Raw genomic sequence first — 23,978 nt, forward strand, 5'->3', positions numbered from 1 at the left:
CCCTGGCGGCGCGGCAGCAGCGGGAGGCCCCATTAGCTAAAGTGGTGCTTCAGGTTAAGAAAGGTTTCAGGTTAAGAACAGACCTCCAGAATGAATTAAGTACTTAACCCGAGGTACCACTGTAAGGTAGTTCTCAGAGAGGGGAAAGGGATAGAACTCTCCCATAAACCCGAGTTGTCCATTTGTGTTGTAGCAGAACACATAGGTGAGGGGGAAATCCTTGCACCTTTCAACAGAGACGATGAAGGTCTTCTTTTCCATTTTTGTATGTTAGAGGAAAATCAAACCCTTGTTCTGTTCAGTAAAGTAACAGAGGAGCGAAATATTCAATATCAGGGAGAGATTCTCAAGCTACCTGTTTGGAGGAGGAGCATTTTCTGTTTGGTTTATCTCATAGCCAAAAATTATATACAGCAGAACATTGATGGAAGTTATTGATGTAGATGACAAAATTGAATTTAGGAAGTCAAACTGCTGCATTAGCAGCACCGAAGTGACCTTCCACAGTGCACAAACCTCAGCACTGTGTACGGGGGTCCTGGGCTGCCCAGATGACAAGACCCCCACTTCTCAGCCTCGCTAATACAGTCCAAAGGAAAGCAGAGCAGTACGTCTTGCACCAGCTTGGCTGCAGGCGTTGCCGAAAGGAAGCGTCTTACGAGCTCCACGCCAGATTTGTGTAGCGTTTACTCCTTTGACTTTTCTTCTCCCAAAGACGACAGTGGAGGTTTAGGATCAAAGCTTTCCTTCATCTAGATGCACTACCTTCCCAGTTTGAAGAGTCCCATCTGCCCCATACTTCCCCCTACAGAACATGCAGAATCCACCTTCTTGACTGTTGGACCAACTATTGGCCTCGTCCACTCAATCTGCCAGAGCCTCTCTTCTCATATAAGGGAAGTCAATAACTCCCTGAGGGTTTGAGACCTATCTGCTGCCCTTACCTAGTTTAGCCAGCCAGTCAAAGCTGTTCCTAGGGCGTGGCCGCTGTTGCATTCTGACAGCTTCTAGGAGCCACAGGCGAGAGCTGAATGTGTGTGTGTGGGGGGGGTGAATTAACTACCCCAGAAGAAGTGTGATTTGTCCACCCACTGAGATCCAATGTGAGCTCCGGGTACTGGGACTGCCTGGCTGGCTGGCAAGGGCGCATCACACTCTCCTCCCCGGTCAGGAAACGGATCCAAGCCTGCCTGCAAGATTGGCCAATGGCAGGCAGGTTTGGAGGCAGGATCTCCCTGACAGAGCATGAAGGCTTCCCCAGATCCACTCCCAGAATATTTAAACTGGCCTGCCTTAGCCCCGGCACCTGGCCTTTTCCTCATCGGATCTCCCACCCACGCCTCCTGTTGTGCTGTGTTTTGTGTATTTCTGACTTTGCTATGGTCACCGTATTCAAGTCTGGGCAGGAATTTGTCCACCAGTCAAATTGGCCCCAGTTTGGTGGTTTTGCCTACCTCGCAGCATGGTCCATTCCACCAAGGCCATCCCTGGGTGGACTTGAACCACCAACCTTCTGGTTAACTGCCAGACACACTGCCCCATTGTGCCAGTGTCTTAAACTATTACACCTGCTAATATGGGCCACATAAATCATTTAGATTAGCTTCAACAAGTTACATTGTTGCCTGGGGTCCCCCAACTAAAGGACATAATATTGGTTAGTTACCAAGAATGCCCCAACCTACTCATTTTTCTTTCTATTTTGAGTTACATACACCCCCGTAGGGAAAACAACTCTTAAAATGGCTCATCTGGGTGGCAACTTGAGAACCCAATGGAGGCAATGTGGGTCTTTTTCACTGCCATCGTTGTTACTGATAGATGCAGTTGTGCTTTCTAAACACTAAACAGGTTTTGTTGTGTGCCTTCCGCTCTAGCTGTTATCTTGTCTGCTTTGTTGCTGAGAGGTCTGAGGACAATCAAGGAGCTCTGCAGTGTCATATCATGCACTCTGGGGTGATTGTGTTACTTACCCTTCCCCGTCTTGACATTCAGAATGAGGTGAGGGCTTCAAGAGAATCACCGACTTTAGCTACTGGAAAATTCCTCAGAACACTCAGAAATCTATCAGGTCTCATAAGTCTCCCAAGGGAAGACCATCTGAATTGGTTCCCCACCTCTGCTGTGTGTATGTTGAGAGAACTGATACTGCGAGCCCAAACTTTGCAGCTTGTGGTCTGACCATGACAAAGAGATCAATTCCATTCCTCCAATAACCACCACTCAACACTCGCCCTGAAATGCTAGACTAAATCTGGTGTGTGTCCTGCCCTTTGCGTTGCTCCATTGACAACTTGGGGCAACCCTATGGTTGTCATGGAGGTCATAAAGTCTCAATCCAGATCAGACACTCCAACTTTAGCATGAATGTTGAAGTCACCCAAAACCACCATCCTGGGGTTCTCCAACACCAGACTGGAGACACTACCTCTGCCAACTTAGAAGGTGAGCCACTGAGCAACTGTGGGCTTTAAACCAACAGCATCTGCAGTCTGTCCTGCTACCCAACAACTATTAACCCAAGCAGAGGGAAACTGTTATAGTGTTTATTGACCTGAAAGGGACTTTTCACGCTCTTTCAAGGAAGATAGTTTCTTATATGTGATTTGTATATTCAAACAAATCTTCAAGGTTACCGCAGTATTCTTCACGGTCAAACTCCTGTCCCTGTTACTATACGATATCCCTATAGATTGAGATGTCTAATTCTGCACCAGGCATTTTTCTTACATTATATTCTGGGAGTACCTAACTGTGTAGGATATGCAAACATGTGTCTAGAACATTGGTGTAGTATTTGTGGTAACCAGTGTAGGTCCAAATACTAAAATATGTGTTACGTCTTCATTTTTCTTCATTAATATCTATGCTAACAGATTAATATTTTAGTAAACGGTCCTATATAAATTTATATAAAAATATTTCAAGGGCTGTTTTGTTTGAATTGCTTCTAATGCTAGAGCAGCAATAAACTTTCAGGGTTCTGACCCAACATTAATATGATATTGAAAGACAAGATCTATACCCTCTGGCTAATAGAACTTGTTCCCCCATAGTTATGCTACTTCACTTTATGCTATTTCTGTAAAGAATATACAAGCTCATAAGAGCATTCATACCAGCAATATTCAAAATGTTTTACCGATAGCCATACTCTAGGGCAGTTTTGTTTGTTTGTCAGGGCATCAAGATAAAAGATTGGTAATGCCTTGTTTATCAGATCAAGTTTCATATATCACAGACCAGATGGCTAATTTCCATGCACGTAAGAGATCAACTGATTGCCTGTATTAGTTTAATTAGAGAAATTGTATCTTTTGTGTCCTGTTACTCTTATTCTGTGTTTTAACCTAATCAGGTCTTATGGCCATAATGAAGTGTTCATTATAATCCCTTGGTATAAACAAAATGCAGAAGAGCTATCTTGTACACAGGATTTCCAACCAGTCAAACAGAACTATAATTAAAGTTCTTCAATGAGTGAGGCAGGTATCTATATACTGCACTTTAAATTTTGATTTATACTCAATTTTAATCCGATTGTTACTTTATCATAGGCTCTCGTTTACCCAAAACTGAGTCAGTTTGCTTATACTTTGGTTAACAAACCAATCACTGCTTCAATGCAGATTTATTGAGAAAACACACACCAAAATTTCCATTTTTAAACACAATGAATAAAATGAAACATTGCTGGACTTTTTACTCCACTGCGTTAATTGTTGTGACCTCTATTTTCCCCCTTCCGTGTCATCCGTGGTACCTTCTACAGCACCTTCAGAAACCGCTGGCTCCTCTGGATTAACTTTTGGATGAAGCTTTTCATACAGCTGTACCTGAAAATGTAATGGTCATAAATTCACATGTATAAGAAAAATCCTAGTTTTCTCTTTATAACCATAGTCCAGTGCAGAGTCAACTGCACTTAAGACCACTAATTTCAATGGTCTTAAGTGTAAAATCTAAGTGTATAACCTTGCTTGACTCCACTACAGTAAATGGTGTGTGTATGTTAAAATAAGACTTCTTAGATTACACTCTAGATTAGATCTTGCACATTCAAAAGCATTGTGTAGGCAAAAACTACAAACAGCTCTTGTGTGTGTACATTTGGCACCTGCTGTTAGATCCTATCTACTCATGCCATGAAGTGGAGCAAGGGAGTACATATTAAAGGGTGATGAGCAAACAAGAATATATTTTGATGGAGCTGGTACTTCACATGAAGATTTTTTTGGCAGAGGCCAATATGTTTCATGCTTCTAGTACATGCATGCTTCATAAAACGTCTGAGATTAGGTTCTGAATACATACAGGATATCTGCCTATGAAATACATATGAGAAAGACTTACAAAAGGATACTTACCCACTTAGATTTCCAAAACACAAAGTTGCCTATAAAGTCTTCTTTGCCAAAGAGAAGTCTGCTTTCCACGGTTTGCTGAAATCCTCCTAGAAGATAGTTGGATTAACAACATGATCTCACACAAGGCAATTCAGTTCCGGCACAGGTATGACCTACTCATGCTCACTCCCCTCTGGAGAGAAAGTCTCCTCTCAGAACCAAAAAACAAAGATGGAATTTAGAAATTACTCTATAGCTACTCAGCAATCTTATGTCATGTGAGGCAAAGAGGATTATTTCCAAAGGTATCTCCTTGCCATATATCAGATATGCTAAACTTGTTTCCAAGTAAAGGACCCCTAGACAGTTAAGTCCAATCAAAGGAGGCTATGGAGCACAGCACTCATCTCACTTTTCAGGCTGAGGAAGCCGGCGTTTGTCCACAGCTTTCTGGGCCATGTGGCCAGCATGACTAAACCGCTTCTGGCACAATGGGACACTGTGACAGAAGCCAGAGCGCACAGGAATGCAATTTACCTGCCCACCACAGCGGTACCTATTTATTTACTTGCACTAGTGTGCTTTTGAACTGCTAGGTTTCCAGGACTAACATGTTAGAACAGTATTGCTCAAAGAGTGAGCTGGAATCAACCAGTGGGCCTGGAACTACTTTCAAGTGGGCCTCAGCCTGCCCACTGAGTCCTTACTCCCTTGCCCTACCTTGCCCCATCATTCTTTCTACTATGTCATACTAGTAACATGGACTCAGCTATACAGCTGCAAATAAAACGCTTTAAGTGCAATATACAATATGACAGAAAATGGTGATGGTGAGCCTTATGGAAAATTCATTGTTTGTTTTTCCTTTCTTCCTAGTTTTATTTCCCCCCATACCATATTTGAAGGGGAAATGTGTGTGCATCCTATGGGGCGAATGCAGGCTTTCGACCCCTCTCGCTCTCCAGGCTTCAGGAAGCTATCCGCAAGCCTTGGGAGCCAGTCTCCCAAGGCTTGCAGAGAGCTGCCTGCATCCCGAAGCCTGGGGCGCACTGAGTAGCGCGCCCGGGGCTTTGGGCAGTGCTCCGCAAGCCGTGGGAGCCCGGCACGACTTCCCGCCGGGCTCCCTAGGCTTGCAGATGGCCTGTTCTGGGGGCTGGGGTCAGGGGAAGCTCGGGTTTTCCCCGCTCCAGCCCCACGCCTGGGGGGGATATAATTTTTTTTTCTTTATCCCCCCCCCCCGAAACTAGGTGCGCCCTATGGGGCGAAAAATACAGTACCTCATGGAAGTTGCTCACCTCCGAGGCCTTAGAACCCAGCTTTGAAAATCTGCTTTTAACTTAGCAATTCTAAAGGAGTTTGAGATAGAAACAGAAGCAGTTCATCTGTTGACTTCTGAGGTGGACATTCAGGTGTGTCTTTTATGTTTCCTCAATTTCTTATTGATAATTATTGGGTTTTGTCACTGTGCTACATCTTGCGATGCGGGGGGAGTAGCTGCTCCCTCACAACAAAGTATATCTTAAGAAATCTGCTTAGTCCTTTGCACAGTGGTACTACGGGTTAAGAACTTAATTCGTTCTCGAGGTCTGTTCTTAACCTGAAACTGTTCTTAACCTGAGGTACCAGGTTTAGCTAATGGGGCTTCCCGCTGCTGCCGCACCGCCGCAGCACGATTTCTGTTCTCATTCTGAAGCAAAGTTCTTAGCCCGAGGTACTATTTCTGTGTTAGAGGAGTCTGTAACCTGAAGCGTCTGTAACCTGAAGCGTCTGTAACCTGAAGCGTCTATAACCCGAGGTACCACTGTATTGGAGCTAGAGGGAGGAGCTGCTCCCCCTTCCCCTGGGTAAAGAATGGTAAGAAACAACATTCCATTTTCTTGGATCAACATGCCTCTTTTTTGGCCTAAATGATGTCAAAGCACAAATGATGGCATTAGTAGAGGAAGGGTCATAGAAGCTTCCATAATGGTGAGGAGGTGGCGTTTGACATCAGATCTACCTCTCCAAGATGAGAGCTCTCTCTCCAGAAAGGGACATACAGTACACTCCCAGGAACTAAATCATCTATTCAAATATGATCTCCATTCCAATGGGTAACTTCTTAACAGTCCTGTTTTCAAAATAATCAAAATATTTTGACTACACTTGGGTCAGGATAAATTTTGAACACGTTATCATGGATGCAGCTCCCTGAATACTACTTTACATGCATGTTTTGCTTCATTAAAGATATATAGCAATACAAATTCAAATGAGCTTCAGACTGCGGATTTCTATGCTTTAATCAAAGCTTAATCAAAACTAGAAAAAATATTACCTGTCATTGCACTTACGATGGCTCCCACAATGAATGTGATCAAAGTTCCTAATGTGCTAAAGTACAAATAGGACAGCGAGTACCAATACTCCTGAAGAAAAGATCTGAAAAGGGGAAAAAACATTTCCTTCCAAAATTATGCTGTATTGATATCCAAAAATTAGCTTAAGCTTACTGTACTTTAAACTGACAAAGGCTGCAATCCTATATACACTTACTGGAGAGTAAGCCCCACTGAACTCAGTAGGACTTATTTCTGCACAGACATATATAGGATTGAACAGTCAACATGTAAACTTAAAGAGATAGTACAGATACTGGCACAACGCTTTAATTTTCTGTTCTATGGGCAAGTAACAAGCACACCTTTGAGTGGAAGCGAAGGATATAAATTTAATAAATAATAACTAAAATAAATAAATAACCCAAACATCATCTAATGAAACTGATTAGCAAAAGCCTCCAGACAGACAAAAAAAGCCTCAAGTAAATTTGGTTAAACTCTAGTTATTTTGAAGATAATCTTAAAGCATTAATATGCCGGTGGACAAAGGGACATTATTCCAGCAAATAAGCACTCATTGTTTAATTAGAATATAGTCCCACATTCAGTGTATCATTTCATTTCACATTTAATGCTTTTGCTTTCCCAAAGGAAGTCCTAAGACGCCAACAAGAGCTTGATAAAACACTCTGTGTAAAAAAAATAAATCAAATATGAAACATCATTCAACCATATCTAACATATAATTGAAGTCTTATGCATACCTTTGAGCAGGTGTAGTATGCACAGTAGTAGTTAATGGCGTGGTGAGAGTAACATTGTATTTCCGACAGCCTGCTGTTGAAAGGGGTAACGGCAATGTTTTGTCGCGAGAGGGAGGGTACTTGATAGCCCCAAATCCAACCCATAATGTAACAATAAATCCACACATGAGACCTGAAAATGCACCCTGAGAAGTAGAAAATTACACACAATGTAAACTCAACATGAACAATAGGGACAAATCCTTTCAAAAAGGGTTCTGACTCTAATGTTTAAAATCAAATACAGGATTCCTGGAGGCTAGTGTCTGGGCACCCGTTTTTTAAACTCATTCTGCTACAGTCACTTAGGATTTAAAGAATTTTGTTATTTCTTTGCCATGACTGTAACACATATGTAGCCAGACTATGTAAGGGTAGTTGAAATAAGACGTTCACTCTATTTCCTCTTTCGAATGCTTCATTTCATTCTTCATCTCAATATCTCCATCAGCATTTTGATCAGGGGGATGACAGCATTCATTTCACTTTTTTTTATTCTGGGGTGGTTAAGACATCACCTCAAACCATTATTCATGAAGTCAGGGATCTAGGCTTACAGACTTTCTCTTCCCTAGAGTACAACCGTTTCCTGTCTCCTATCCTCATTAATGCCAAACCATACCTTGCTGGATAAGACAAAATGGCAAGCAATGGTTTGTCTCAAAGTAGGGTAGGCAGCAAGGAATCATTACAAACCAGAAGACAAGAGGAGGAGAGTGAATGAGCACTGTGCTCCTGAATGCCTGTTGACAGAATGCAAAACCATAGCTTTGCATTATGTGTGAACAAATCATGTGTGCGTGTAAAGTTACTAAATAATGAAGGCACTATAAATACTCTGTGGACTGCTAAAATATCAAAGTATAAAATGAGCTCTCTTATACCATTGCATATTAACAAGCAGAAGACAAAAGAATTACTTACTGTAGGATTTGCAAAAGGTAAAAGGATGCCCAAAGAAAATATTCCCAAAAGAGGTCCACCAAGTATTCCAAAAATACTGAGCGCAGCCTGAAGGATGGAACAAAATCAAGGTGGTTAGTAAATACAGGGACTAGCAAAAACAAAAAGTAAATTAGCAAAAAGTTTAAGTTCTGTTTTTTTTTCACCCTGCTTTGAAGTTCATTTGACTATGGAAGGGCTTTTTAGGAGAGGCCCTTCAAAAAGATACAGCTCCAAGAAACCTGCCATTTCAGGTGATGGTGAAGCTTGACACATCAGCAGCGACACTCCCCCCCCCCTTTTCTCACTGTTTTAAAACCAGCAGCTCTGCTGACAGTTTTGGCAGTGCAGGTGCTTAGCTCAGGCCACTGCCCCTCTTCCTTCCTCTGAGAGTCAGAATGCAACCCCTTAGCCACTGAACTTGCCAGCAGAGCACTTAATGAGGAATATAGAATATATAATTAGATTCACAAAATCTAAGCAAATTCTTCTAAAAACTAGAAGTCTAAGAATAACTGTTAAATGCTTACCTGTAACAAACCACCCATCTTGGATGCCACGCCAGCCATGGCAAGGCACACTGCACCAAAAAGCAGGTCTAAATGAATAAATTTATGCAAAGTTTATATGGTTTATTCATATATGTAACAGACTGATAAGTTTAAGATTTATTTAAGACGTTCTGCCTTCTAATAAAAAAATCAAAGACAGCGAGTATATTAGAGTTTGCCACTAGGAATTACCAAAACCAACAAAATTTTACTCCCTTGGAGGAAGTGAATATGATTTTTAAAAAAAAAAAAACACCAACAAAAAATGTTAGATACTGGTTTAATTATATGATTATCATGCATAAAAATGGAAATCCTATGTTATATCCTATGTTATAATGGATGATAATAATTTACTGTACATTGGGTATGGCTAACTTGCAGCCTAATTATGGCCCAGCATTTTGGCTGCTGTATTGGCAATTTTAGGTGGACTCCTTTTTTCTGAGCATCAGGTGGCCCTGTGCAGTCCCATAGCTGCAGTGGAAATACAACAGGTAGTGATCATACATTTTCCACAGGCATCGCATGAAGCTGTAGGCAGCACAGGCACCAACAGAGAGTATAGTGCAAACAAGTAGATGGGCTGGGACAAAGCTCTACCACATTTCACAGCAGAAACAATGACATAATCTCTTGAGGCCTATCCTCTGCATGCCAAATAAATAAGCTTTTATCAGAGAGAAACCACTGTGTAACCTAAGCAGAGAAAGAGGTAGGTTACATTAGCATGTCAGCTGCCACTTCTATTTTGAAAAGTTATAAAGTCCTTTTCCTTTGGTCAACTTTTAGAGCCCACAACCACCAGAATTCTTCATAAGGCTAAATGTTCTGCAAATCAGAGGGACAGGTTGGTCTGGTACTAAAGCAATAATGTCTGCATTGGTTGAAATTGCATTTCTGCTGTGTAGTCTGAGAAGGGGTATGGCTATGGTGGTCTGACTGTGGGGGCTTGTCATGAAGAGTGTCTGCACTTCAGAATTGTAACACTGGGTAAAAAGGTAAAGGACCGCTGGACGGTTAAGTCCAGTCAAAGGTGACTATGGGATTGCGGTGCTCATCTCGCATTTTAGGCTGAGGAAGCTGGCGTTTGTCCACAGCTTTCCAGGTCATATGGCCAGCATGACTAAACTGCTTCTTGAGCAACGGAACACCATGACAGAAACCAGAGTGCATGGAAATGCTGTTTACCTTCCCACCGCAGCTTTTGAACTGCTAGGTTGACAGGAGCTGGGACAGAGGAATGGGAGCTCACCCCGTTGTGGGGATTTGAACCGCCAACCTTCTGATCAGCAAGCCCAAGTGGCTCAGTGGGTTACCACAATAGAGAGGTGGAGTCAAATGCTGGTGAAGAATAATGGAGCACAGCAGCCAATGTAACTTCTCATTCTCAAGCCAACAGATCCTCTATTCATTGGGGCCAAGGCCACTTTTACAATACCCACTTCAACAGGCAAGCCCTGGAGGTTGGTCGTGGATCAATGCAACCCTTGACCCTTACTGTACATGTTTCATTGTATACAGTTTGCGACTGATGCAGGTCCATAATTCTAATCAGTTGCTTTTTGTACAGTATTTCTGTCTGGCTCCTTGAGACTTCCTGATGCAACTGTCATGATACTGTCTAAAGTAAATTATAGTGGAGAGCCAGAGTGGCTTAACAGTTAGAGATGTAAGAGGTTTAGGAGACCTAGGCCCAAAACTCACCACTATCTTAAATATAAAAAATATGTGTAAAACAATCAGGGTGGGGAACCTGTGGCCCTCCGAATGTTGTGGGACTATAGCTCTCATCATCCCTAATTACTGGTCATGTTTTCTGGGACTGATGGGAGTTGGAGTTAAACAACATCTGAAGGGCCATAGGCCACTTATCTCTGCTCTAAACAATCACTGTGCAAAATTGTATGTAAACAAGCCTACAAAGAGCAGATGGAAGACACAGACCCATTTCACTTGTCACATTGAACTATAGATTTACAAAACTATGGTTTAACATAAGTTCTTGCTCCACTCTGTTCCTCCACTGGTCCTGTCATGGTGTTGGTAAATAAGGCAAAGTCTGCCCTGACATGATGTCCAAACCAGAAACAAAGGGTGGCTTATTCCACATAGCTGTCCAGTGAGTTTCCTTTATTACACATTTGAAGTCATTTTTCCATTTGGATTTTAGTGTTTTATTCTATATACAAGGCATAATCCTGTATAGCAAGGAGACAGCTGCATTTACAAACAGTTTTATTATGTCTAAGCCTCACTCAGATTTTTTAATGTATCTTAACTTCTACAGTTAATGAGAAAAAGTGGGATTTTTTATTTAAAAACATAAAATATCACATACAAACTTACTCATTCCTATGGAAATCCATGACATGCTTGTGTCAGACATCTTAAAATGAGGTCTAATGAGGTCTTCAATTGTTACAGCAGCTAATGCATTGATGCTGGATGACACTGTACTAAAGAATATAAAATTAAAATTTTCTGAGGTTTGCATTTGTGTTGCGGTTGCACAAATATTTTAAAACTGATACAATTTTGGGAGCAGGGGTGGGGAGGAACAAAACTTGAGCTATGACAGAAACATTGTCCCAATACAATTCACAAAGTGGTAATGGCTTTTCATCGTATTCTCAGTCTGTCATCTGTATTTATGAAAGCTTGATGAGAGCTTTTCCTGCCACTGAGCCCGATGTGTGCTAAAAGTGGTAAGACTTTCCTACATTAGCCACTTGGTGAGCTGGTCATTTGCGGTAACAATCCATGACAAGGTACTCATGCCAAGTCACAGAGCTAATATACCCAAAAGCACCACAGTGCCAGTGAGGCTGTGATGAGGCAACTAAGTCCGCTCACCCGTCTTGGTGCGGCGGTGTTGCGGGATGGCAGAGGCTCCACAAAGGAACTGGAACAGCGGTGCCCTTTCCGGTAGGCGGTGGGAGCTTAAGTTCTTAACTATTAGGTTCTTAACCAGAGGTACCACTATACATATGATTGAGAGTCACACTGCATGTTATATCATGATACTATCCATTTTTGCCATCCAATGAAGCTGAATGTTGAACGATTCAGGACAGACAAAAGTGAAACTATGAAATTCACTACCACCTGATGGAGTGAAGGCCACCAACTTGGATGACTTTAACAGGGGACTGGACTAACGGAGGATATGACTGTTTATGGCTACTGACCTCGACAGCTACATTCTACTTCCACCATTGGAGGAGGTGCTGGAAACCACAGGAGGGGCGAGTGCTGTTGCACTCAGGTCCTGCCTGCATGCTTCCCATTAGATATGTGGCTGGCTACTTTAAGTCAGGATGCTGGACTAGAGGGATCTTTGGCTCGTTTTGCATTAATGAACGTTTTGTTGTTTTAACTTTAAACAGCAACTGTGAGGAAGGTCAATCAGCTTTCCTCCGGTGCCAAATAGCAGATTTTAATCAGGCCTGCAGTACTGAGGGAAAGGGTTAAACTCACTTCTTACGGTTCCACTTGAGCTCCCTTCACAACTGCTATTGAATATTTTTTTTCAAATGCAATATCAAACTGTGTGTTCAGCATAATGCTTAGTTTGGCCAGAGAGACATTGATTTATCATTTTAAAAATTGGCTGAAAGTCACCAGTAACTTTCTAGAATCTAGACCTAGGGTTGCTTAAAAATGACCTGGATGTTCCACTGAAACTCACCTTAATGTCCCACTGTAGGTCCCGGCCACAAAAAGTCCAGGAACTCCTGGATAGTCACCCAAAATCTCCAACACAAAATACGGCATAAGCTGGAAAAAATTCACCATTGAGAAATAGTAAACTTTTTTGATTTGAAGTTTAGAAACTCAATCATGGTTTGAAATAAAAATCTAACTTGAAATTATTTAGGTTTGTGCATGTCCTTGTAACACTGAACACACACACACACACACACACACACACACTCCATTGATTATTAAACATAGCACACTAGGTTGGGAGAAGTACCCTTTGTTTGCTGAGAACGATTTGTTACTCCAGCTAAGTTCCATGTAAACCCTTTGAGAAAGGTGGTAGCTTCAGGGCAAAATGTACACTGGCTACCAAGCACAGAGGACACCTTGGCATTTTGGGTGCTTCCTACCCAAACACTACTGTGGCTGAGATTCACAGGGTGTGGCACTATGTGCTTACATTCTGAGCATATTCCCTGCCATAACATGGAGGACTGACACACAGCTGGAGTGGCCCAGGCATTGAAAAAGCTTGGTGGGGCTGGCATACAGACCACTTGAAAGGCTTCCTAGTTTTCTCCGTGGGCTTAGAAGCCCATTTTAAAAGGGATGTGATCACTTGCAGCTGAAAGAAGTGAGGGAGGCAAGACCACCGAGTGAATTCAAGCACTAAAGATAAAGAAGGGACCAGAGGAGTTGTGGAGAGCATGTAGAAAGCAAGGAAGAAGGGAAAACACAGGTGAACTGGGAGAAAAAGTACAAGGAGAAACAGGTATGAGCTCAAAGCAGAGTAATAAGAAGAAGCGAGAGACATATTTGAACTGGAGGAAGAGGCAGCAGAGGGAAAAGTTACAGAAAAAAATCTGATCACATATCCCTGCTTTGGACAAATAGGAGAGACCAGGTCCATGAGTAGATGCCTCGCAAGCCAAATAGGCAAGTAATTGTACTGAACCAACCTGGCTGCATAAACATATATTATTTCTTTCTACAGAAGATGCATATTTGAAATTCCTGCTCTGTTTAGGAATGAGAGGGTTCCTTGCTTCATGATTTTATTATATCTGTCTATTATTTCAAGTAAAGTGGCAGTTTTCCTTGTCCCTCACAATCATAACTTGCTAATTATGTTATCTTTCCAAAAGGCCTTCTTAAAACTTAGTTACATGGAAGATAAATATGAGTCTGATCTATTATGTGTGTACCGGTAACTCTTTCACTTGACAGTAATACTAAACCTGATCTGGTGCTGCCACAAAGCCTGAAGTCCATGGATCACAATCCTTGTATATGGAGTACATTGAGAGTCCACTGAATACTGCAGAACTAAGAGTTAGACAAAGTCCCATAAGATTTAAATAAAGAGAGCTGTAAGAAAATGTTAGAAAAGTAGGTTAAAGAAGCATTGTTCTTGCTGAAATTATATGAAAACAGAGGTTCACTGGGGTCCCTTCCAACTCTACGATATTATGAACACAGCTGCAAATACATCATGCCTAAGGCGCAAGGTAATCCCTACAAATTAATGCACACCACCAAATGTTTGGACAACTTTGCTGTATCCAGTAGGACTACCTTCGAAATTCTCTTCCTGATTTAGAAGGTATTTCATGGATTGGCAAGACTACAGTTTATTGCTAAACCAAACACTGATATCTAATTTCACTTTATCATTTTGCAAAGTAGAAACTTAAATAACTTTAAGAGGCTTTTAGCAAATATGCAACTTAGTACGCCTTAATAGACTCAGCAAAGCAGATTCAGCAAAATGGCAAAGTACTCAATAATCACTTTCCATAACCGGAAACCAGCTTCTGTTTGCAAATCAGTAAGAGCTGATCAACAGTGGAACAGATTCCCACAAGAGGTGGTGGACTCTCCTTCCTTGGAGATTTTTAAGCAGAGGTTGGGTAACCATCTGTCATGGATGCTTTTGATAGGATTCCTTCATTGCAGAGGGTTGAACTAGATTGGCCCTTGGATCTCTTCCAACTCTAAGGTTCTATGATCACTTTTCTGGGTGAGGTCCATGCAAAAAAAAAAAAAAAAAAAGATATTGCATGGGAAATAAATCACATATCCAGCACCCATAAGTTGAAACACAGATCAAACAATCCTCACAGGCAGGAGCACATGAGGAATCCACTAGTGCACCTGAGAATATTTGGACTGAAAGAATGGATTTACAATATGTAGTCTTACAGTTTTGCATGAAGTCTTGATTTGCAAGCAAGGTACCGTTGAACCTGAGACTGATTTACTCCATATATGCCAAGCCAAGTGAAACTGCCGCCAATGGTAACTGTCCACACAGTATGCCTTTGCAGAGGGCTTAGGTTAAAGCTAAGAGGAAAAAGGCATATAAAAGTAATGTGCAAGTTCTGACATGGGAAAAAAATGAAGAATTCAGTGGAGGAAAGGGGGAATGTTAGAACTTTGAATGAAATTCCTCTACTTGATAGCCTGTGCTCTACTGATTTCAGAGCTCTGACATCAATATAGCCAGAAGGGGGTGGGTTTGCTGTGGGAGGGCCATAGTCTTCCCAGTCCATTGACATGATTGCAAACAAGGAGAGATTTATGCCAACCCAGGAGCTGGCATAAATCAGTTCCTTTTATTTTCCTGCCATTAGGAACAATGGGAAGGATACAGGTTTCCCCCCCAAAAAAGTGGAAATAGGATAGAAGATTCCAAATATGCACCTCCACCCTCACTCCTGCTCTATCAGAAAGAGCAGGAGCATGAGGCAGGATGAAAGGTCTTCAGTTCCCCCATCACTAATCCAATAGGACTGAAGTCTTAAGCAAGTATGCATTTCACATTTATAAGCTTTACCATTAATTTGCTGTTCTAATACCACTCAGAGATCGATATTTTATCAAGGGAGTTACTTTCTCTTGAGTTGTCCACCCACTGAAATGTAAATTCCCAAACTTTTCAAAACCTTTAAGAATGTCCTGGGTAGCATACTAAGGAAACACTTACTCCCAGACTCTTAGTCTTCCTCCATGACGAGCATCATCCATAATAGCAGTAAATCCTCCTTTAATTACTAAAGTTCGAAAAATCACGGCTAGAAACCCACTTATCATCAGTATAAACTGGAAAACATCCGTCCAAACCACTGCTTTTAGGCCACCCTATACAGGAAAAGCAGATGCAGTATATGTTTAAAAAAAGTCAGTTCTGCCTGTATAGATATATGCACATATATTTGCGAATAGATGTTCTATCATGCTGCATTATGTTACTGTTACAGTGGTACCTCTAGTTACGAACTTAATTCGTTTCGGAGGTCCGTTCTTAACCTGAAACTGTTCTTAACTAGAGGCGTGCTTTCGCTAATGGGGCCTCTTGCCGCTGCTGTGCCGCCAGCACACAATTTCCATTCTCATCGTGGGGCAAAGTTCTCAACTCGAGGTAACTCTTCAAGGTTAGCGGCGTTTGTAACCTGGAGCGTTTGTAGCCTGAGGTGTTTGTAACTCAAGGTACCACTGTATTTATTGTTTGTAAGCCACTTTGGGATTCATTTGAATACAATCAATCAATATACAAACATCTCGGGTGTCCTTGCTCAATAAATTTTAATTGTTCTCTTTTAAAGTTGTTAAGCTTAAGCATGTTTAAAGAGAGCCAGTGTGGTGTAGTGGTTAAGAGTGGTAGACTCGTAATCTGGGGAACCAAGTTCGCGTCTGCACGCCTCCACATGCAGCTGCTGGGTGACCTTGGGCCAGTCAAACTTCTCTGAAGTCTATCAGCCCCACTCACCTCACAGAGTGTTTGTTGTGGGGGAGGAAGGGAAAGGAGATTGTTGGCAGCTTTGAGACTCCTTTGGGTAGTGATAAAGTGGGATATCAAATCCAAACTCTTCTTAAATGTTTAAGCTTAAGCTTAAACATTTATTTGCCCTCAGAAAAGGAAGTTTTAAGAAGTGCTGAACTTTGCTTGTATTTCAGCTGAAAATCAAACAATCTCAGCCACTGGCTGAGATTCAATTTGAAAAGAATATGAAAAGAAACATATTCTAAATTATATGTAAGATTCCTTTCTGACAGCATAGAACTAATATAGGATGGGAGGGCAAGATAAATTTTCCATCTTAACTCTAAAGCACTGAAAAATGATCCTTTTTTTACCCAGTTACACAATGTGTTTCTTAACTTTTTAAACCAGATCCAGGAACTAGATTTCCTTCTCTTTCTTTCAGTTTAATCTAGGAAATGGAATATTTGTACACAGGATTCTTACAGACAGGTGTTTATTGTGGGATCCTCGTGCATGGAAGTTTCCTAAAGCAACCACAGAATTTTGTTGGCATCAAAATGTCAGTCTGTATTCCTCCCCCATTTAATCCAGATTTACCCCTTCCATGGAAAATTTTTGAAGTTAAAAAACAACAACCCAACCCTGTCGCCAACAACCCACTTGCAATATTAAGCATCCTTCTAGAAACATCCAGAGATTCACATATTAGACATCTATGTAACTGATGCCATGATATACCCACACTACATTGCTGTGATATGGAGCTAGAGATGTTGAACAGAAAATTCACAGCATCTCACCAAACAAAGCTTTAAAGCGTTTTTTTTCTGGAAAACATGAACTTTACAATATTATAAAACCAGTACTGTATGTGTTAGTAGCATAGCTTTGTAGATAAGCCCGGAATACTTACTAGCCTCCAACATTATTTTACAAGCCTGCTAAGAAAATTTAGACTCATGATGTGGTGTAAAGTCACATGAAGCCACAACCTTGCTGAAAATTTGGACCTGGTCAGCACTTGGATAGGGGAGACCTCCTGGAAATCACTTGTATGCTCTTATCTCAGTGACCAGCACTGACGAGAAGGTAAAAAATGTGTCTTCTAGCAAGAATAATGGTAGAAGGGGGGTGGAGCAAATCACTGCAAGGAATTCATTGTACCCAAGGCCTCTAGGCAAGGTTGAATGCAAGGCTGATATAACATAAATACATAGATCATGAAAAATAGAATCCTATACCAAATCTGAAAGTAAAAGTTGGGATCGATTTGTTGATTTATAAAACTTACAGGAACATCCAGGAACCACAATGTTTATTAAAGTGAACTGTTCACATACCAGAGTGCAATAGAAAGTGCAGACTATTCCTGTTGAAATAACAGACCCCCACAACTGAAATCCTGTAACTGAAAGGGAGGGAAAATACATAAATATTCTTTGAAACATTTCTAGGGATATGTGGTAAAACATTATTTATTTATTTATTTATTTATTTATTTATTTATTTATTTATGCAAAGAAGACAAAACAATAAGTGCACATACAAATCTTCATGACATTTATGAATTTAAAGTTTGCTATAAACAAGAAATGTAAATACTACTTGGATGGTGAGTAGCAAGCATACTTGAACTGTGGAAGGACATACCTGCCATACCTTAAGATCATCATTAGGAGGCCCTTCTCCAGGTTTCCCCTAAATAGGTGGTGCAGGTGACCATAAGGGAAAAGTCCTACTAGGTGATGACATTCAGTCTAGTGCTTGTAGTTGGCCAGGCCAGGTATTGCGTCGAGGGTCCTAATAGCTCAGAAGGATCTCTTACTGGCAGCTGTGATGCTTTTTCTGCTCTCCTCATTAGGACCTCAAGCAGCACTTTAGCAGAGGGAGAGTGGCTGTGCCACTTTTTAGTAGGAGTCAAATTTGACTCTCACTTGCAGTGTCTGCCTGCCACTATGCCCTGCTCCATCTCCTGTCTTTCCTTGGAGGAAAAAGATGTGACTGCATTGGGGGGTCTCCTCAAATCTGGGTCTCCTCAAATCTGACCCTGGTGAGATTATAGAATGCCCTTATCAGTGAGACTCTCCTTAATTCTTCTCCCTTCTCTCACATTACAAAAAGACTAAAAGCTGCAATCTTGTACACACTGACCTGGAAGTAAATCCCATTGAATAGTGGGACCCAGAGCCAGGAAACCCACGGGACCTCACAGAGCCTCCAACCCCAACCCTACTAATCCAGGGAGACATCTCACCAGGCCTGCCTCCAAGGAATGCCCTGGAAAGACCCTTGGAGTTGGTCTCCAGCAGCAGAGGTACCAGAGAGGGTCTCACACTCAAAAGCATCTGTGCCAGGGAGTTCAGGCTGAGGTAGTTGATCAGCAAAGTCTGGGAGTTAAGGCCTGCTACTTGCTGAAACAACATATGCCTTTCAGCTCATTACTCCTGCAACCTGAGTTCTGGCTGATCTGTTAGTGGATGACCTCTGCCTCACAGCTGTGCTTTTGGATTATGTTTGACTCAGGACTCTACCTTTGTGCTTGACCCCTGCTTCACTTTGACTTTGCTTAATGCTATTGTGTTTTGGGCCTGAGTCTGCAATGTGACCTGTTGTGTAGTCTTGTTCCAGACAACCTCAGGGCCTGAGACCTAACCCAGCTGGAGTAGGATAATGCCTCTGCAAATGATTAAAAGAATTTCATGAACAGCCAAACTATAAGAGTTATTATTTCAACTACCACATATATTTGAAATATTATATAAGATGTATTGATTTCATTGTCTTATTATTCACATGCTACAGAATAAGCAAAATTTGACTCAAGCTTTTCACAAAGGTACTGGAGATTTCACACAAGTGAACCACCTAAGTCAACGTTAGTTTTTTGTCCTTTGCTAATGGTTTTAAACAATGTGTTCACATTACCTTGACTCAAAGCCAGGGATGGAGAATATATAACAATTCCAGTGTATAATATCTGAGGAGATGAAATAAACACACATGTTAGATGTTCTTTCTCAGAATTATTTGTTCTACACCAGGGATGCCCTCCCTGCAAGGAGCAAGTACAAAAGCATCAAGTCCTATTCAACAGCCCACATAGTGCTTAGGCAAAGATGGGAGGGGAGTTGAAGAACATAACCAATCATAGAACACAAACAACAACATATACATACCATACATACTAACATTACTATTGTGGCTGAAACACTACCACCTCACAGTTCTTTGAGAAAAAGCACCAGTTTGATTTAAGTACCGTGAAACAAACTGAGCAACATAAGTAGTATGTAAAAACAACAACAACCTGATATTTCAAAATATTTGTCAGTATACTGTGAAAAGTACATAATGATTACACGTTTTAAGTGAGCATTTTGCCAACAAAAACTCCGGTATCACTGAAATAAGCGTGCAAACAAAATGAGCGAGTCCAGTTCTTAGTCGCATTTGTTCATGCAATGCAAGACACTTTTGCTCCGTCTCTGTACTCTTTATTTATGTATTATATTTATAGGTAACCAACGCAGTAAAAAAAACAGATAGCAAGAATAACAAAGAAAAATTAGGTGAAATTGCTTACAAAAATGTATATAGTAGGGGAAATTCACATAAAAATGCAGTGCATAGTTAAACTATGGAACTCGCTCCTACAGGAGACAGTGGTGGCCACTAAATTTCAAAGACTTTTAAAGACAGCTGGACAAATTCATGGAGAATCAGGCTATCACCTGCCAATATCCATGATGGCTGTGTTCTACCTCCACTCTCAGAGGCAATATGTCTCTGAATACCAGCTGCTGTGAAGAGCCGGTAGGCAGAGTGCTATTAAACAGAGGTCCTGCTTGCAGACTTCCCATAGGCATCTGACTGGTCACTGTGAGAAAAGGACTAGATGCCCCATTTGCCTTATCCAGCAGGATCCCCTTATGTTCTTAGTATGGATAATCAATAAAAAATTCTGCTTTACTTACCGTTAAAATCATAAACATCACTGTTCCAATCAGACGCATTTTTTTATTGTATCGAAGCTCCAAGTACTGCGAAAGAGACAAATTGCTTTTAGATACAAAACATACAAAGTCATATGAATCTAGCTAATATGTAGAAATAGGACTGACACGATTTCTTTTTGAGGGGGGAGGCTTAAGACTGCAGTTCTATGCACAGCTGCTCGGGAGTGAGATCTCAGTGAACTCCCTGAAATTTACTTCTGAGTAAATATCTATATGAACAGACTTCATCAGTGACATTCTATGCAAAGTTACTGAGAGAGCTTCTCTATAGCTAAACACAGCTCCTGGGAATGGAGGCACTACAGATCAGGGAAAGGGAATGAGAGGAGAGGATTAAACACCCTCCGTGATCTGCAATAAGTTGCTGTTGTATTTAGAGCCACACCAGTTCTTTCTCCTCCTTGAGCAAAATGCACTCCTGTTGCCCATCAGCCAATTGGCAGTTGGAAGCACATCTTACTCTAGTAAAGGAACACCAGGAGCTTATTTTAAGCTCCTGATAGTTCGTTTGATGCCCCACCCTTATGCACCCCCCATGCCTGATGTAATATATGACTTAGATGTAGGGGGGGTGGACATGGCTTCCCCAAATGAGGCCTGGAGGGCCAAATTTGTGACTTACAGCGTAAATTAATAACACAGTCATATTCAGTAAAAGAATAAAAGCTTTACTGAGTTAAAATAAACTTGTTTGCAAATAACAGCATAGCAAACAGAAGATTAAACTAGCTTCAGAGCATACACAGAGTTTCCATTGAGCACAGGCTTCACAGAGCACAGGCTCCACCACACAGACACAGACTCTCTAGGCTCCACACTGAGTCTGCCTGCAAGCAAATACAGTGGTACCTCAGGTTACATACGTTTCAGGTTACAGACTCCGCTAACCCAGAAATAATACCTCGGGTTAAGAACTTTGCTTCAGGACGAGAACAGAAATCGTGCTCCGGCAGCGCAGTGGCAGCAGGAGGCCCCATTAGCTAAAGTGGTGCTTCAGGTTAAGAACAGTTTCAGGTTAAGAACGGACCTCCGGAACGAATTAAGTACTTAACCCAAAGTACCACTGTACAATATTTATACAGAGAATGAGTCATCCTCAAGATGAGTCACAGGAGCCAACTGACGCTTCGCAGGTAAGATTCACCTTCTGTTGTGTGGGCAGGGTGGTCCCTCCCCTTACTTGTCCAATCACCTGGCAGCACCTCCCCAGGCAGGATTGGGCGATTGGCTGAGGTAGGCAGAGACCTCCAGGTAGCCAGCCTGGGGAGGGTGAAGCCAGCCCGAACTACCGGGAGCCGCACTGAGATCCGGGGGGCTGCACGCAACCATGCAAAAGGCATTTAATGTGGGGAGCAGTCATTCTGCAGCTTTTCATCATTTCACAACATTTCTAGACTCCTTTACTGCTTCTGCTCTCAAATACCTTTGTCACATGACAATTTGGTCTAAAGGATGGAGGTTCCCTGCCCCTGTTCTAGTTAAGTGAGTTTCAAAGATGACCCTGAAGTGGCTTCATGGCCAGAGAAAATGACTGCTTTTTATATAAGAAAGTGGTGCCAGAAAAACAACAGATGGAACTGAGGAAAAGAAAGAAATAGCATTTCCATACTACCAACTTCAAGGGTTTAACACATGTTCCCCATGCTCAGTTCATCATCAGAGGCTCTACTTTGAAGCTGTGACTCCTAGTAGGCAGCTGCCAGGAACAGAGCTCTCTCTGTGAAATACTGTACTTTGTCCATTGAAATTTGCCAGATCCAATTCTGAATTCTTTTAGGTGAATAGTAACTTGCTGGATAGTCCCATGATTTATTTTTAAAGGCCTTAGGGGTATATTTACTACAGGTATCGTATGTTGTTAGGCTAACCTGGGGCATTAGGTTTATACAGTTCTTGGAACAGATGCTAAAAGTCTGCTTACCTCATAGGTGCTGATGATATGCAGCCGGTAGTAGACAGGTAGGAACACTTCGGCAGACATCAGCACCATAATGGTATAGGCGAAAACGAAGAGACTAAAAGCAACCCCAAAGCGATAGATCTCAGCTGGGGTCCCCAGCACCGTCACCGCTGACATAAAGCTGGCTGTGAGGGACAATGCAACTGGCCAACAAGTTAGACTGCGGCCAGCCATCAGATAGTCATTCTGAGATTTGTATACTCCCTTGGCGGCAAAGAAAATGCCAATTATTGCAGAGAAGACCAACATGGCTATAAAGACGACATAATCATAGAAACCAAAGCGTTCAGCTAGTACTTCGGGGTCAAGAAGCGGTGGGGGGGAAGGCGTCGCCATCATGGGGCTCAAATGGGAGGCAGAAGATAGGCAGAGTGGGTTGGAGAAAGCAGCATCTGCGCTGTGGATCTCGTTACCGTGGTAACAACGGTGCATTGGGTTCCTTAAAGCTACAAACCTCTTCTAAGCCCAACGGCTGACTGTAATGCCGTCCTGTTTGCCATGCACTAACTTCATGCTTTCCAACAGGGCCTACCTCAGAGTAGCCCCCCAGCACAACCCTAAATCAAACTCAAAATCTAAGCCTAACACTATGGGAAAGGTGGCACTTGTTTGGAGCTCCCTGCTCATCAATAACAACAAACAAACCCACCAGAACTTGAATGGAGATGGAATTACTGCAACCCGGATATTTATGGGAAACTTTAGTATATATTTTAAAAAAACAAAACAGACAAGGCCCCCAAATTGGACAGGGGGGGGATTAAGAGAAAGGGGGAAGCTTAAGAAAGTGGGTCACTAGCTAGAGTGATAAAGTAAGCGGAAATGATCAAGCTTCTGGAGAGAGTAAAAGGGACCACACAATTCAAACAGGTAAAAATAAACTTCCTAGAGAGAGACAGGGAAGGAGGCTGCAGGCAAAATGGCTGCCAGTGGTGAAAAGCCATGGGTCAGCAACCTTTGATAAGGAAAAGAGGGGAAACGGAGGGCTAACAATACAGGAAGAAGGTTCTTTAAACACTGTAGAAGCTTTACTAGAAAGTGAATTGTTAGAAATAGGCCAAGTAGAACACTTCAGAGCAGATGAAAAACGAACAGCAAAAGCTACAGTATCAAAATGGGGATTAAAATTAAAGCAGCAAATAACGGGTATTTCAAAGTAAGTTAGGTTGTAGTGGAACATTTTAAGAAAGCTACAGAAACTAAAATAGCTGCTTCAAAAAATATTAGAGTCAGAAGCTTTCTCTAATAGCATCCCCAAATAAGACATTTTGAACTATAGAGTCGAAAGAAATAATCAAGGTAAGACAAAAACTAGAAAGGGGGCTGTAAGTAGTATGAGCAACTCCTAGCAAAAACAAAGGCCAAGAAACACAGCAAATGTGAGCTTTTTCCAAGAATGATCAGTCAGTTAGAAACCTTGAGAAAGAGAAAAATAAGAAAGGGGAAAGAGCACTGACCATAAAAAAAAGTTTTTCAAAAAGTAAAATAGGAAAAGTTTTTTTCTTAGGGCAGTGCCTATTAAAAGCAAGTAGGGGGAAAGGGATTGCTCCACTCATAAACCTGAGCAA

General features: G+C 41.7%; 1 protein-coding gene across 2 annotated transcripts; it reads right to left on the reverse strand.

Moving 5' to 3' along the window:
* Nucleotides 1-3,614: 3,614 nt before the first annotated feature.
* LOC128421821 (sodium-coupled monocarboxylate transporter 1-like) lies at nt 3,615-23,918 on the reverse strand. 2 transcript variants are annotated; one of them, XM_053405052.1, is made up of 15 exons: nt 22,372-23,918; nt 20,409-20,474; nt 19,360-19,411; nt 17,775-17,842; nt 15,655-15,809; nt 14,871-15,011; nt 13,907-13,994; nt 12,655-12,743; nt 11,313-11,422; nt 8,943-9,010; nt 8,395-8,481; nt 7,432-7,616; nt 6,664-6,767; nt 4,368-4,453; nt 3,615-3,836 (listed from the first exon to the last, which is right to left on the reverse strand). In XM_053405052.1, the coding sequence occupies exons 1-15, from the start codon at nt 22,840-22,842 to the stop codon at nt 3,732-3,734; spliced, it is 1,875 nt and encodes a 624-aa protein (XP_053261027.1). In that variant the 5' UTR covers nt 22,843-23,918; the 3' UTR covers nt 3,615-3,731. The 2 variants fall into 2 exon arrangements, with proteins under 2 accessions (XP_053261027.1, XP_053261026.1); XM_053405051.1 differs by having other exon boundaries at nt 13,907-14,036; nt 22,372-23,141.
* Between the last annotated feature and the right edge of the window lie 60 nt (nt 23,919-23,978).

Source organism: Podarcis raffonei, chromosome 10 (assembly GCF_027172205.1).
Source record: "Podarcis raffonei isolate rPodRaf1 chromosome 10, rPodRaf1.pri, whole genome shotgun sequence".
NCBI classification, from domain to species: Eukaryota; Metazoa; Chordata; class Lepidosauria; order Squamata; family Lacertidae; genus Podarcis; species Podarcis raffonei.

What these genes read in the sequence shown, in the direction of transcription:
- LOC128421821 (XM_053405051.1), bottom strand. Translation starts at nt 22,842, where the DNA reads ATGCACCGTTGTTACCACGGTAACGAGATCCACAGCGCAGATGCTGCT. An exon ending in CATACTACACCTGCTCAAAG is followed by an intron (nt 6,768 to 7,431) that starts GTATGCATAAGA and finishes TCCCCTTTTCAG; the next exon opens with ATCTTTTCTTCAGGAGTATT. An exon ending in CATCGTAAGTGCAATGACAG is followed by an intron (nt 4,454 to 6,663) that starts GTAATATTTTTT and finishes ACTATCTTCTAG; the next exon opens with GAGGATTTCAGCAAACCGTG.